This window comes from Lates calcarifer, linkage group LG15 (assembly GCF_001640805.2).
Source record: "Lates calcarifer isolate ASB-BC8 linkage group LG15, TLL_Latcal_v3, whole genome shotgun sequence".
NCBI lineage: Eukaryota > Metazoa > Chordata > Actinopteri > Centropomidae > Lates > Lates calcarifer.
Window position 1 is genome coordinate 660,547 of NC_066847.1, and position 16,193 is coordinate 676,739.

The 16,193-nt window shown below is 41.9% G+C and overlaps 1 protein-coding gene across 2 annotated transcripts in view; it reads right to left on the reverse strand.

Moving 5' to 3' along the window:
- Positions 1-467: 467 nt before the first annotated feature.
- nek11 (NIMA-related kinase 11) overlaps positions 468-16,193 on the reverse strand; it is a 39,615-nt gene continuing 23,889 nt past the window's right edge. For both annotated transcript variants that reach the window (XM_018674064.2, XM_018674066.2), the window contains exons 13-16: positions 14,536-14,654; positions 9,544-9,604; positions 5,076-5,170; positions 468-791 (exon numbers count right to left, since the gene is read on the reverse strand). In XM_018674064.2, coding sequence (XP_018529580.1) covers positions 744-791; positions 5,076-5,170; positions 9,544-9,604; positions 14,536-14,654 — 323 coding nt within the window. In that variant the 3' untranslated portion in view covers positions 468-743. The remainder of the gene's footprint in view (positions 792-5,075; positions 5,171-9,543; positions 9,605-14,535; positions 14,655-16,193) is intronic.

Genomic DNA, 16,193 nt, shown 5'->3' on the forward strand with positions numbered 1-16,193 from the left:
GGTACTGTGGAAACAGGGTACTGGGGCCACTGAGTACAACAAAGTGGGAGCTTTGAGAGTGTGAGAGAAAACTCCATATTTTCAGTGTTGGACTCCACTAAGGTCGACCCCTGTTCCTGTTCCTGTTTATGATTCATGGACAGAATCACGGACAGGTCAGGACAGTGTCTGGTTTGGGAACCTCATAATTACGTTGCTGTTCTTTGCAGATGATGTGGTTCTATTCACTGGGGTGGTTTCTCTGTCAAGACGACAGTCAGCACCTTCAAGTCTGAGGAAGGTTCAGGTTTCTGGTTAGGATGCCTCCACCTGGGATAAGACCTCTGGGTAGATCCAGAACTCACTGGAGGGATTATATATCTCCTCTGGCCTGGAAACACCTCAGGATCCTCCAGGAGGAGCTGGAAAACGCTGCTGTGGAGAAGGATGTCTGGAATACTCTAAATAAATCCAGTTCCCAGATAAGAGAGATTTTTATGATTTATTATCTTTTGAAGTCATGATACAGCTTACAGTTTACATGGAAAGGGTTCTTCCTAATGATAAAGTTGTATGATAAAGTTGTTTTAGAGACAGACAGTCAGACAGGTGGTCTGTCGTCCTGCAGCCGTCTCACTCTCTGCAGCTCTTCTTCATAGAACAGCAGCTGATCGACCTGGAAATCAACATCTGCTTCATCCTCTGGACGGTTTACAGCTTCCTCTGTGACACCGTCCCCCCGCCGCCTGGCCTCCTTCAGGTTCTCATACAGCTTCTGGAAAACGTCTGAACCCAGACGACGACAGATGGACCTGCAGGGAGGAGAGGAACAGGTCAGAGGTTTGAGGTGTCACAGGGACTGAATCAGCTCAGCATGTTTTCAGCTCAGACTGAATTTTAAATGAAGTCAGATCGATTCACAGCAGCAGGTTGTTTGGTTTATACATGCGACCTGCTGTCTCTGTACACAGGTACGACTGCTCAGCAGGAAGTACGACAATATCTGTGTGTGTGTGGTTGTATTTACACACTATTGACCCTTTTGGGACTGAAGTCATCGATTCAGTCACGCTGTTAGCTAGAGGCTAAACAGAGGAACAACTGGAGGCAAACACTGATACTTCAGAGGAGTAGACCACATAACCGAGCAGAAACGTTTCCGTCAGTCTGACTGTCAGAGGTTTGAGATGTCTGTCCATCTACGATTTTACAGAGACTTTTAACACTTGGAGCTTTTATTGCACTTAACGTAATGAGCTGTACACGTGAGCTGGGGTTAGCTGAAATGAAACTAACGGCACATAAATTAGATAAATAATTTAGTTTCCTTAATTTTTACTTCTTTTTTCTTTAATTTCTTGGGGGAGCTGTTGGGGGGGCGGGCCGCCTTCGGGTCATTTTGTTTTCATGCTCGCGGTCATGGAAAGTGAGTCACTGCACATGTTCACATAAACTCACATTTTCTTCAGTCGCTGCTGAAGAACAAGACGAGAAAACTTGTTTGTTGGTGTCTGTCCACAAAAACAGTCTAAACCCTCAAACAGCCTAAAGAAGCCGGCACTGGACTTCCCTCACCTTCCAAAAATATTCTTACTTTCTTAAGATGGTCCTCACTTTTCAAATATAATAGTATTCAATAAAAAACCATCTTCCTGTCAAAGTCCTTGTCGTCAAAAAAACGTTCTCACGCTCCAGAAACACGTCTGTGCAGTAAACACATTCAGCAGCTTCAACCTGCTGAATGTCTGAGGATGTTTCTGCAGTTTGACTCCATGTCTCCTCCTCCTCCTCAGGGGACGTCCTTCCTGTTTATCTCGGTCCGTCACAGGTGTTTGACTCTGTGTTTCAGCTCCTGACAGCAGGTAAACTGGCGTCTCTCAGAGTGACGGACAGCAGCTCTCAGATCACCTGACAACACTCATCCTCCCTCTTCTTTCCTCTGGAGTCAGACGGCTGATTGTCGATGCAGGACATGTTTCCAACCTGAGAGAAACACTCTTCCTGTTGTCTCTGAAGTCAGCTCTTTACATCTGAGTTCATGTTTCCATCTGATTTAGCAAATCCATTAAAGTCCAAACTCTGTTGGAGCAGCTGTCTCAGTGGAAAACTTTACACTTTCCTTTATCTTCATCAGTGGTTAGCCAGCGTTTCCATGTTCAGTGTTGTGTTGTGAGACAGGTGAAACTTCACGGAGCAGAAACCAGACTCTGTATTCACAAGAAGAAAAAAATGATGATTTATTGATTTCTCCAAACTTGGATTTCTTCTCACAAACTTCCCTGCTCTGATGGAATCTCTGCAGCAGCAGCAGGAGGAGGATTAATGTCTGAGCTGCTGCTTAAGGGAACAAACTGACACCAAACATCACTGGATATTAAAGAAAGAACAGATTCTTGGATGAATTTTGAGCAGTTTTAGCTGCGGTTACATTCACAAGCTTTTTCACTCTGACTAAATATTTCAGGTCAGTTATTCACATGGGAGGTGATTTAACAAGGATCTGCTGTTTACAAGAACCAACACATTTAATCCAAACGACTGTGATTCTGATCATTATCAAACATGATCAATACACCACGATCACAGCAGCTGAACCTGAACACTGAGCTGTGTGACGCTCTCTGTCCTCAGGTCTGTGAGAGCTGACAGCCTTTAATTCCCACACAGAGCAGCTGTGTGTGTGTGTGTGTGTGTGTGTGTGTGAGATGCTGTTGTCATGGCGACCAGCTGACCCTAATCGAAGCGGGGAGCACCGGAGTCTCCGTTCCATCGTCCCCCTGCCATCACACGACCCTACACCTGCCACTGTCGGCCAATCAGAGGAGGAGCTGAAACAGTCTGACAGGTTTATCAGCTGGAAACTCAAACACGTGATTATCAACATGTTTTCATCACAAACTGCTTCACATCCTGTTTCAGCTGCACCTGATGTGTAGAGTCCGTCAGTCATCAGCTCTTATCAGACAGGTTTAATTAAACACAGTAACATCACAGTCGTATAGATCCTCTGTGGGAGTGCTCTGAACATGTGAAATCAGTCAATTGGATAACTGTGAAACAGACAAAGCTGAACAGTCTGATACTGTGTCACACTGAGGAGGATAATTTTAGTTATTTGATGCTAGAGAAAGAGGGCGTGAGGTGATGATTGACAGCTGTGATTGGTCAGTCCTCGATGTGGCTCCATCAGCTGATCAACATTAACCACAGATGATCATTTTCTCTGAACAGTCGGTGAACGTTCGAGAGGAGACCGAGTTTCCAAACACAAGAGAGACCGGAGGGAACGAACAGAGAGCAGCTTAGGACAAAGCAAACTCAACACCTGAAGTCCTGAACAAAGACGCAGGACAGTGAACACATCAGATTGTTTTCTAACCTGCTGTATGATCACACCTGGTGCTGCAGGTGAGAGGGCGAGCGAGGGAGACAGTAACTGTGTGAGAGAGGTTTCAGTTTCTGTTGTGAAGGATGATTTCATTAGAAGGTCTTTGTGATGTGTTATTGTCTCTGCCTGTTTATTCTCTCAGATTCATCTGCACAGACAAACTGAATCAGGTTCACATCACAGCGACACGCTGCAGCTCCAGGCTCCGTGTTTGTCTGGAATAATTAGATTATGTTAAATTAAACTTTTCCCTGACGCTCACAGAGACACGGAGCTTAAATCTGAGCCCACACCTCAGATTCAGCAGAGGGAAAGTCGACGTTTATCAGCAGTTAGAGTAGAAGACGAGCTGCAGTCCACATGATGTTACACCTACAGAAAACTAAACACACTCTGCACAGGTATCATGACCACAGTACAGCTTCATTATAACTGGGAACAGAGTTTGTTTAACTGCACCTGTGATACATGTGTCAACAATAACCAACACAATCCAACGTTAGACTGACTCTGAACAGTTTCATCATGTTGAGAATATTACGCAGCAGACAGTAGTGTTAGCATTAGAATTAGCTTAGCATTAAGCTGCAGGTGAATGAACACAAGTCTTGAGCTTGTGTTCAAGCCACAGACCTTATTTCAGACTTGACTTTGGGACGAGGGAACAGGAGTGCTAACATGCTAACATGCTAACTGACTTCCTGGTTTTAGGATCAGTGCTGCAGGACTCTGTATATATTGTGAATGATCATTGTGCTGCTCAGAGGCTTCCAGCAGCTCCTGTGACCTGCATGTTACTCAGTATGTAACACCTTAAATGTCAATAAGACAACTTTGACCATTCAGTTAGATTTTATCTTCTCACTTTGACGAAGCTTCAGTCGTGGTTGGACCTTCAAGTGTGGATGAATTTAAACTGGATTTTGTGAACTGTGACTCTTCTGTCTCTTTGTTTGGAGAAAATAAATGTCAGAGTGTTGTTCTGTTCGCTCCAGCAGATCTACACCTCTGATTGTTAAGGAAAGATTAGATAAAATAACATGCAACAGTCTCTGAAACAGGTGTAAACACAGAGCAGACTGTTCACAAAGACTTCAGTGACTGAGCAAAAATACCTGGAGGGTATTAGTTAGCTAAAAATAAGTGAATTAATATTTGGAGAGGATTGGGTCTTTATGTCTGACAGGATTTAACAACATCAGTGTTATTTTAGGAAGCGACGTGATACATTCCTCAGGTAATGTGCTGTTTACAGGCACCACTCTGCCACCTCCGAGATGTTTTCATATTCGTATCGTCTCTAAAGCTCTGCTGTGTTTACTGCTGTATTTACTGCTGTCTGTCAGAGTCTGTGTGTTCAGTCTGTACGATGTGTTGTATCACATTTAAAGAATGACCTCTCATTCCTCTCTTTTCCAAAGACCTGTGATAAAATGGGCTCTTGGTTTATTATAGAAAAGTCTGCATGAGACATGACATTTAACTGAAGGCTAAACCTAACCCGAGTACTGCCAGGCCACAGACTGCAGTGAGTTGAAGTGGACCTGATACATAATAAAGGTAGAAAAGATGGGTTCAGTTATTTCTGGTCAGCATTAAACCACAGTCAGGATGTGGGCTCGACTCTGGTCCACGTCTCTGCAGTGTCTGACGCACTGCAGACAACTGGACCTGTAAACTCCATAATAAAAGCCCCAGTCAGACTCACTCTCTCAGGTGTTGGATTCTGGTCTCCAGCAGGCTGCTGTTGATCATCTGGGGCTCCTGGGGGCTCTGAAGGGGCCTCAGGCTCCACTGGCTCTCCTGGTGTAAAGATAGAAACAACAGAACACTGATGGAGACAGAATATTAAATATCATTATTCCCATCATTAGATTTGGTTTCAGTTCAGATCTGGTGGAGGTGTATTCTCCCCCTCTCTCCCTGCCTGAGCAGCTCTCACTCCATTAATAAAAGCACAGTAGAGTCTGTGGAGGTGATCTAATGGGATTATAATGGCAGGATATGTGCTGCTGCCAGAATCTAAACACACATCCTTTCTCCATCTCTGCTTCACACACACACTAAACTGAAAATAAAACCCACCGACTTCAAACGGAAATAAGAGCTGAGAGAACTGAGACACGAAGAGGCTGAAAACCCATAATGAAAATTAAAGATGTGACGTTTGAGTTTGAGTCTTGACAGGTTGTGAGCGTTAACGATGTTTGAATCTTAACGAGGCTCTTGATTCTAACAAACTCTGAGCTGTAACGAGCTGTGAATGTTAACGAGGTCTGGCTGTGGAGGAGCAGATGACCCCACAGAGCTCACACCTCTTTAGGCATCATTAAACCTGAAGCCCTTAAAAATCAGCTCTGAAGTGAAATTCTTTTACTTTCACTGACACTGCAACTGCTTTCACTCTGAGAGTTGAACTGTTTCTATTGTGACAGTCAAACTACTCCTAGACCTTTAATGGCTGTCAGACACTTCAACTGCTTACAGCAGAGAGCTGAAATCTGAAGTTCTTTTCCACATTTCAACTGCTTTCATTTCTCAGTCTGCTTCTGAAAACCTGCTTTCAGCCCTGACACTTTAACTGCTTTCATCTTTTCATCTGAGTTTGCTATAATCACTTACATGCTTTCATCTCTGTTATGAAATGACACTTCAACTGCTTTCGCCCATTATTGTTTAACACTTCACTTCAATTCTCTTCCACATCAACTGCTTTCATCACTCCTTCTTTTACAATGAGCCCATTTGACCCTTCTAGCCTCATTACCTCTTACAAAGACACTTCATCTTCACTCAGTGTTTATTCCTAAATTGAAACAAAGACACTTCAGTTTTCTTCAACTTTTCTGTCAACATCTGTATTTTAACTGCCACTTCACTTCTTTCAGTATTTCAACTCTTCACTCAAATACTCATCTGCAAATTTTCAGCAAAACTTTGTTGGTCTGTCTCTTCTTGTCCTTTCAGTCTGACTCTGATCTTCTCCCAGTGGCTGAATTAAAAACAAACCAGCTGCTCTTTATCTGCAGACCTCAGTCAGAAACACCAGCACAGCACAAACTGACTCTGAGCTCCTGTTTAACAGCTAATGATCGGACAGTAAATCAGGATAATGGTCTCTGAGCTGCTCCAGATCTTTTGTCCATTTACTAGAAGCTAAATACCAGAGGATTTAATGGCTGTTTATCGCTGCTGAGGCCGTGGTCTGTTGCTGTGGCTCCTCAGGGGAACAATAAGTCCATCCCTCAACTCTAACAGTGAGCCGACCATCAGGACGAGGAAATGTGCTGAAGGAAGGGAACTTCTGTTTTTTTCTGTTATCTACTTGCTGACTTGTTTAACCTTTCCTTATTGACTCATAAAGTATATGAATAATAATTGTGCATGAAAAAGTGCAGCTCAACACCTCCAGACCTTTATTAATTACACAATATGTTCCACATACATCACAAACCAATTAAAATCCAATTATCACAGTATCCTATTGAACACAATATTCAGTCTGGGTTCACTAATTTGGTATTTTAATCATTTATTAACTGACGATGGAATAATTCTTGATAAAGCAGCTGGTGTTGTTGATCAGGATTTTTTGCATTCTAAAATTCACTTTGTTAAACTGCTGTGATTTGATTTAATTCAGATCTAAATCTTAAAATAACAATAAATGCAACTTAATTTAATAAAAACACAGCTGTTCCCTAAATGTCAGTCCTTTCATCGCAAACCAACATAACTTTGTCTGTTCAACCTTTCTGCCTCATTGGAAACCAAATCATTTCTCTATCTAACATTCATTACTTTTATAATCAAGAATTCATTCTGTAACCACATCTTTTAAATGGTTTTTGTTTGTTACGTGACTCATTAAAAAATAAACCCTAAAATCTGACGACAGAACGACTGGCGGCCGAGGCTCCTTCATTGATTTGTTGTAACCGTGGCAACCAGCGGCATGTGCAAACAGGTGCACATACATGTGGAAATATGTGCATACATAGAACATGAGTGAATTCATGAATAAGAACACAGAAACACACGTTCTCATTCATATTCCAACAGTCAGAGCGGTGTTCTCTGTGATTCAGTCAGAAAAATAAAAAAAATCAAGTCTCCTGCCTTTTCAATCTCTTCTTTAATGGAAGAATTTACAGAAACGGACACAGGACAATTTGTATGAATTTACATGTCAACAGTTTTTTTTTTTTTTTTTTTCAGATGGGTCGGTGTGATTTCCATCTAAACTAAACATTTTTATTAAACCAGAATAAATCTGTTTGTTTTCTGTTCACAGGAGTAAGACAGAGTGATCTCAGACAGATTTCTGATTTCCTCTGTTTAATAGTTCCTCCAACACTTCCTCCATGTTTATTTGTTGCCTTGATGAATTCAGTAGAATTCTTGTTTTTTCTAATTCAGCAGACTCACCACTTTGTGAAAAACACTTTCTCTGGTTAACAACACTTCAGTTATTTACAGTCTCTTCTTCTCTGTAGTTTTTCCTGTTGCTGTTAAAGGAGAATATTTCTGATATGTGTGTCTGTTGTGGCTTCATGGGTCATAATAACCTCTGTTGTACTTCAGAGAAGCAGCATGAGCCTCCAACTTCTCTCCAAACAAACATGATTGTTATCAGTCATGTTAAACACTTGTCTGTGAATCTGAAAGTAAACACAGAAACCAGCCTCCTGGAACGACCATTATACTGAATTATATCTGGAGAAACTTGGCACCTGACCTAATCACCCTGCACACGCTGGTTTGTTTACTGCTGTTTTACTGTCTTCTAATGAAACTCAATATGCTAAATACAATGGTGGATTTACCCCGAGAACTATTATAAGGATGATTGCAAATCATTTCACTGGAGTAAACAGACGAGGAGCCAAATCAAATGGAGGAGGAGAGCAGGGTGATGAAGTCAGCTGGCAGGTTGACCCAGATGTAAACCCTTATAAATAATCTGAAATAACTGCAGCTGTTCCCATCAGCCACATTCTGGTGGTGGTTTATGGTAAGACTGACACATTTGTGGGAAATAGTCCAGACTGAAGTAAACCTAAATGAACATTTAAGATACTGTGAGTACAACTGAAATCTTTCCATATTAAAAGCTTTTCAGTAGCTTGCCGATAAGCTTTTACTTTGAAACTTGTGTAGTAAGTGCTGAGTTTCACTGGAAGTAAACATCATACTGAATTTATCTTGTTAGAGTTCAAGTATTTCTGTTAACTATCAGCTTTTATTAGAGAATTTATATTCATTCATCTGTTTATCCTAAAAACGTTTAAGGTAGATTATGTGAGTAAAGATGGAAAAGTTAATTGATGCTTTAATTTCTAATCAATAGAAGAAAGATTAATATTTCCTTAAAACTTCTGAAAATGTAACTGCTGTCACTGACTTGTCTGTTTTCTTCCTTATTTACTGTATTATTTCTTTTTCTGTTGTTGATCTCAGATTTTTTTTAATGCTGTAATCTCTGCTCATAGAAACACTGTACAACAGTGATTAAGAAGAGAAGATAAAATTCATGTCAGAGTTTCAGCTAAAGCTTAAACTAAATAAAACCTAAACCTAATATAAAGAAGGAAAATAAAGATGAACAATGTGGAAGATTTCTCAGTTTCTGTAAAGACGCAGGAGGCGAAGTCCCTGTTTCCTCTGACAGGAGGTGAGAAGGAGCAAAGTTTCATGTGGAGGTTTTTATTTTTTCTGAGGTCAGTGGAGTGAGACGAACAGGTTTCAGAGCAGAGGGCGGATTGTGACTGAACCAGGCCAAGAGACGAGAGGGAGGGAGGGGGGAGGAGGGGAGTCATGATGAAGAGGAGGGGGAGGGGGCAGAAAGAGGGAAGAATAAAAGTGAAGACAGAGAAAGAGGACTGCAGGGTTAAACATCCAACCGATTTAAAACTCTAATAACAAGGAGATTCAACATGCTCATAACAAATAAATTAGATATAGAAATCGTAATTAGTAAATTATTTTAAAGATTGATCCAGAGGTGGAGCAGAAAAAACAAATGAGTTAAAGTGACGTAACAACGGTGAATAAATCAAATTTTCGTATTTTGTAAACACAATGAACACAATGTAAACCTGCTGTGAGTGTGTGCGTGTTACACAGAAAGCGCAAAGCATCATGGGAAAAAAATTATATACAGAGTACAGACTCACCACTCAGCTCCTCTTCCAGAACTTTCTGCATGTGCTTCATCATGGCCTCCAGCTCACTGACCTAAGGACAACAAAACCCAAAACATTACATCCTGTGATATTATCATCCATCCATCCATCTACATCATTACATCATCCATCTACAGTATCATCCATCCATCATCATCCATCCATGTTAATGGATCAAACGTTGGTCAAAAGTTTCAAATCAACCTTCAGGTTCTTCAGAGTACCAGCTTCTTCAAATGAAACCTTTAAAAAGCTGCGACCACATGTAGTTATTTACATCAGCAACACACTGGTTAAAGTTGAGGAAAAATTGTGTTGTGTGTTGAATAATGACAGAGTTAATGTTGATTTGAGGCAGGTATTAACATCTTTTATAGAGATTGATGAGATAACAAACCATTTTTCCCAAACCTAAATAAATGTTTAATTTGTCTGAGTTCAACCGTTACGCAGACGATACTGTCTTTTATTTGAAAGGTTCCTCTCCAACTCAAGCTTCATCCAAATGATAGTCTACCTGTAACATTTTTGTCATGTCTGCAGGACCTCTCACTCAGGCAAAGTGAAGCCTCTGGCCTTACTTCAGGCTCACTCACACTGAGCTGAGGATGTGGTCCAACTTCCTTTAATGCCAAAGAATGAATTAATGCAAACATACCTAAAGTTTACACCACTCTCATTCTCATTGTTGTTTTTGTTGTTGTGAACGCTGATGAATTCTTTCTTACATCCTCCTGCCATCCACACAGATATATTTACAAACTGTTGATATTTGTGTGAAGGGAGTCTCACAACAGGCCCATGAAGTCCTTGAATCTTAGAAATATCAGGGGATTTGGTTTGACGCTGCTCTGACTTTTAAACCTCGTGTGGAACAAAGAAGATGGAAATGTGTTTTTGTTTTTCTTCTGAGGACAGATGGATCATCTTGCTCATTCCACCTTAAAATAACTTTACCACTGTGCCCTGAAATTCTTCAGAGTAGAAAAATATCACACTTTCATTTACATTTAGAGTGCACAGTTTTCTGACAGTGTAATGAGCACCTGTGTGTTACACAGCCAACACATTAATATAAATGTGTCAGTTTTATCTCAGTCATCATCTCTGTGAAACCAACAGGCCGATGAAGCAGAGACATGTTGATGATGATGATGTCTGGAAGGAGAAAATCAAGTTTCACTGATTCACAGTCCAATTAAAGTCATTTCAAACATTTAAGCTGCAGTCAACACTTGTTAAGATCTCGGCTTCACTGCTTCAGAGGAAATCATGAGCAGGACAGTTGGATGTGATAAAGACACAAACACCAGCTCAACACAACTTTCCTGTTTTATCTCTGACAGTTTTCTCTCACATGGAGCTGCACACAGAAAAAAATCTTTTATCGTCTGACTCTCAACACTGACCCAGACTGAAACTGACTCCGTCCAATTAGTCTTCTCACTCACATTTATTCATTATTCATAATCAGCGCAGCAATTATTATGTGTCCTTCAGTGTGCAGGCCAGTGGCACTGTATACAAGCCTTTTTTAGGACAAATTACTTTCGATCCTGAAGAAAATCTTTAAACGCGACAAAGACAGGTCCAGACATAGAACAGTTTTGGAACCACAGTTCCCATGATGTTGATGTAAACATGACCTACTTTTTATTTAAGATTTGGATGATTTATTATAATTTGAGCTGCGTTTAGTACTGTTAGGGTGTTTCCTCTCCTCTGATAAGTTAGTCCATATATTGACCCCTGCAGTTCTGCAGTTAGAAACATCTTTTTTCAGTGATTTCAGAGCAGAGTTGTGGATGTTTATTTGTGATGGACCTCAGTGATGATGATTTCCTCTGATAAATTGAACTGAATCTAAAAATATTAATGTGTTTTGTGTCTGACTGGGTTACGACTCAGAGGAGGAGTGCAATATTTTAATTTAGCAAATTGCAGCAAACTGCCGCTGGGTATTTTAAAGTGTCTCCATGAGCTGTGAACCACAGACTGTGTGACTGCAGACTGTGGTGCCGAGCCGTCAATTTAGCAGCTGAACTACAATTTAGGTTTGACTGAGCCTCCAGTGCAGGCGGGTGCTCTCAGGTTTATGAATACATGATATAAAATCATCCATTTACATCCAAATGTGAGTGAGTTATAGAAACAGATTCATTGCTCTCAGTCACACGACGTCTCTCATCACATACTCTGTCTTTTCTCTGTGCTGTGGGACGGTAAAATCCTCCTCGGTGCAGCCTCCAGCTCTGAAACTCTCCCTGAACGTTGTGTAATGGAATCACATTCAGCACCTGCAGCAGCCGAGCTCATGCTGATGAAGTCCTGGGGGAGATTTCAGCGGAGGAGAGGAGTGATGGAGGTATTTCACCCTGCTGCTGCTCTCTCTTCACCTGATTACACAGAGAGAGATGAAGCTGCTCCCACTCAGACTCAACCAGCTCCCTGTATCACTCTGCATCTCTGCTGCTGAACCAACAGCAAATATCAGCTTTCTATGACAAACTGTCTGCTATTTTTCCTCACTGTTATCAGCAGCTGTCCACACAGTAATAACTGACAGACACATCAAAGTGCTGCTGTTCATCATTCAGGAACATTTATGGCTTTCATTTCAAACAATGACTGATGGCGTCCCTGCTCCTCAGAGGATGAACCTCTCAGATTTTAATGAAGCAATAACTTTTCCTCTGGAGTCGCCTCAGACCTCTGAGCAGAGGTTTACTGCCATAAATAAAACTGGATTTATGCCAAACCTGCGGCCCGGTCAGGACCAGGTTTTCAGGATCTCCCATTGTGCAAGTTTCTGGTTTTGCATCTGTCCAAAGCAGGGCTGTCGATCCATTCAAATATTTAATCGTGATAATTCGCACAGTTTTTATCTGTCCTCAATCGGATATTTTTCAAGTTTTTAATCTTCTTATCAACATGGAAGTGGACAAATACGCTTCAGCAAGTGGTATCTGAGACTTGACGTATACTGGTGGTAACTCAGGTCACATGGACAAATAACTTTAGGTCTTGTTGAGAGAACCATCAGCAGAGCTTTGAAGCTGAACTCGCTGTTCAGACGAACCTGTTCTTCATCCATTTCTGCTCAAGGAAGGTTTGTTTCTGGTCGCCAACCACAACATTACTGCTGCGTCACTCATCACAGGATGCACAGGTATTAATTGTGCGCTCAAACAATTTGTGGCATCACAAGGAATTTCTGTTAATGTGTTGTTATCGTGTGAACTTTGACAGATCTAGTCTTAAGTCGTCGACGTTGTTCCATCGTTTCTCTCCATCTAAAAACAGCACTGGACACAAAAATCAAACATTTTTAAACAACATCCAGTTCAGAGCGATGATAGCATCACAGTTCCTCCACAACCACCAACGCAGAGATAAAGTCTCAGTGTTGGAGGCTGTTTTATCTCCTGGTCTCTCTCTCTTTGGTCTCAGCTCCACTAATTATCCAGCTCCACAATCTCCAGTTTCGCTCCATTTCTTCTCCTCTTCTCTCCCCTTTTTTCTGTCATCACTATCAGCAGTGACAAATAGGTTTAATCTCTCTCAGCCTCCCACTTTCTCAGAGGCCCAACCACAAATTGGCTGCTGGCCTTCAAACCCTCCCTCTCTCCCTCCCTCTCCTATAGTCAGTATATTGGACTTGTCCCCGTGGTGCGATGTTATAAATTGGCTGTAATCGTCCTCAGATGCAGAGCTCCTGTTTACCAAAAAATGGGATCTGACTCGTCCTTTAGCTAAAGTCCTGGAAGAGAGAAACGCTCGTGATGAAATAAAAATCTTTTTTCTCCTCTTGTTCTCTTCCTGTTTTTAAGCAAAGCTTCGACCTTAGTTTCTGCACAGCCAGAATCCGTGACGTCTCTCCTCAGACTGTAGGAATCAGCCGAGCGACCAGGACGTGGAGCTCAGGCTGAACATTAACACTGAACCTGGGTCAGTAGAGTTTCTTCAAACGTCAGTCTGAGTCAGACTCCACTGCAGTCACTCAGCTTCTAACTGAGCTGAAGACAGCAGCTGATCCCAGAGCTGCTCAAACTGCACAAGACCCACCTGATCATGTGACCTGAGTCAGACTGATTAATCAGGATGATCAGGTGAATCAGTGATGATGAGAGAAAAAAGCCCAATTCAACACAGCCACAGATCTGAGAACAGCTGTAATGAGACAAAGTGAGTGAACACAGCTCATTAATCTGTTGATGCTGAATTTGATTTAGTTTCCTTCCTCAGTTTGTTTTATCCCTGAATTAATATTTTCTACATCTTAATTTAATCTGCTGAGACGCAGCTTTATTAACTGAGGTTTTAAAAACAGCAGCAGGACTGAGTGAATGAAATTATTCTCAACATGCAGCTGAAGAAAAATGCACAGATGCACTTTCTGAATTATTTTCCTCCGCAGCAAATAAGCTGCTAATAACATGCAACTTAGTTAACAGCAGGTCAGGACGCCCTGTCCTTGCCTGTGTGTGTGTGTGAGTCTCTAATTAGAGGTTTTAATGGGCTCAGCTCAGTGTGTGTGTGAGAATCATATTATGATAATTTGAGCCCAAAAACAAACGGAGCTCTCGTCACATTAAAACACATGAAACCAGCAGCTGAAATCAAAGCTCCTCCACAGCCTCCACCAAAATCCTCACTGTGTGTTTCATCATAATCCGTGCTAATGCTCACACACACACACACACACACACACACACACACACACACACACACATTATGCTCTGCTGCCCTAATTAGGGAGCTAAACATTATAATATTTGGCCTCCAACACTGGATAAAGATGAAGATGAGCTGAATGTAAACACAGAGACACAATATGAATCTTTCCATCTGTGTGTGTGTGTGGTGTGTGTGTTCATCTTTTATTGATTTTAATAAGTGAACGATTCAGAGCTGAAACATTCAGATAAAACAAATATAACAAACACAGAGAGAGCTGGTGGAAACGAGGAGGCTCAGACTCACCTGTGGGTCGGACAGGTAAAGTGTCTCTGCAGCTGTCTCTGTGTCTTCGTCCTCTGAACACGAGTCGAATCCGTCCTGGTTGTAGTAAACCTCGGCAGCCTGAGGGTCCTCTGGGATACCTGGGCACAGGTTAACAGGTGAGCTGAGTGAAATCCAGATTAATGAGTCTGGTTTCAGTCCAACGTTCTGCTAAACACCCCCCGTGGTAACAACACTCCCCAATGTCAGGGGCCTCCACCACCAAGCCTCAGAAATGTCTGGAGGAACACGACAGGGAGCCCAAGGTGTTGACCTGGACTCCAAACTCCATAGATCCTGATCTGATCCAGGATCTGTGGAACAATCTGCAACCCCCAGGACCTGCACAGTGACAGTCAGGTGGTTTTAATGTTGTGGCTGATCCTTCAGAGAGGACTGAAGCTCGTCTTTAACTTTACTTTACCCTCACAGTCCACAACAGAGCGTCACATCTGTCTATTAAAATCAGAGAGTGAGATGAACAGGACTCCCTGAGTCCTCGGTCTGGATGGATTTCATTTGTCAGCTCTAACAGGCGCTCTGTCTGGATAATTATTCCTGCTAACGAGCTCTGAGACTTTTTAAAGATGGAGGATGTTTAATTCATGCGTCTCTCTGAGGTCTGCCGGTCTCCTCCTCTGTCAGCCAATCACACGCCTGGGATCAGACAGAGGGCGGGGCTCCGGGAGCGATAAATAAAACTCTGAATAAAGAAACGTGAGTCACTTCGAACTCATGTTGAACTCTGATTTCACCTCCAACCGCCTCAGACGAGCTGATGAATCACTGCTGCAAAACTCCTCCGAAACTTTAAAACACTTCACACCAACACAGATGTCATCCAGACCTTCATCACTGCTGTTCTGTTGTTTCGAGAAAAGATTTAATGACTGACTCAGTTAAATCAAACATCCTGTCGCTGTGACTTGTACAAATCCTCATATTTTGTCAGCTGCATTAATACTCATAAAGTTTAAAAACTCTGACTGATCTACAGGAAGAATCCAAGAGCTAAAGATTTAAATGTTTAAAAATGACTTGAACAATTTATTGATGATCAAACTAATTAATTTCCAGTCAATCAACTAATCGCTGCAGCTCTAGAAGTGTGAGTTTACAGAGAGCTGCAGGACTGATCCTGAACCAGGAAGTCAGTTAGCATGTTAGCATGTTAGCACTTCCTGTTCCCTTGTCCCAAAGTCAGACATGTTTCAGCTCCAAACCTCATTATTATTAAACTGTTGGACTCTGAGAGCTTTAGAAGTGAAATATTAACACGACCTCCTCTCTGACTCCAACTACCTGTCTGGAAGCTGATTGGCTGAGCTTCAGCACCATGTGACATCGCCCACACCGAGGCTCAGGTGTTTCAGCTGAGGCTGAAAATATTCAATGAGACCACCGAGGCTTTTAAAAGCAGACTGAGTGTGAGGAGTGTGTGTCTCTGAGGAGTCTCCTGCTCAGGATCTCAGGCCCTTCACTGAGTTTCTGGAGGATGAAAAGCTGGAAAACTTCTGAGGATCTAAAATAAGACTTCGACCGTTTGAAAAAGGTGACGACTCCTCTGATGAAAGGCTGGCACTAAAATAAAGCCCAGTAAAGTTTATAATTCCCTGTGGACTCACTCAGAAAACTAATAT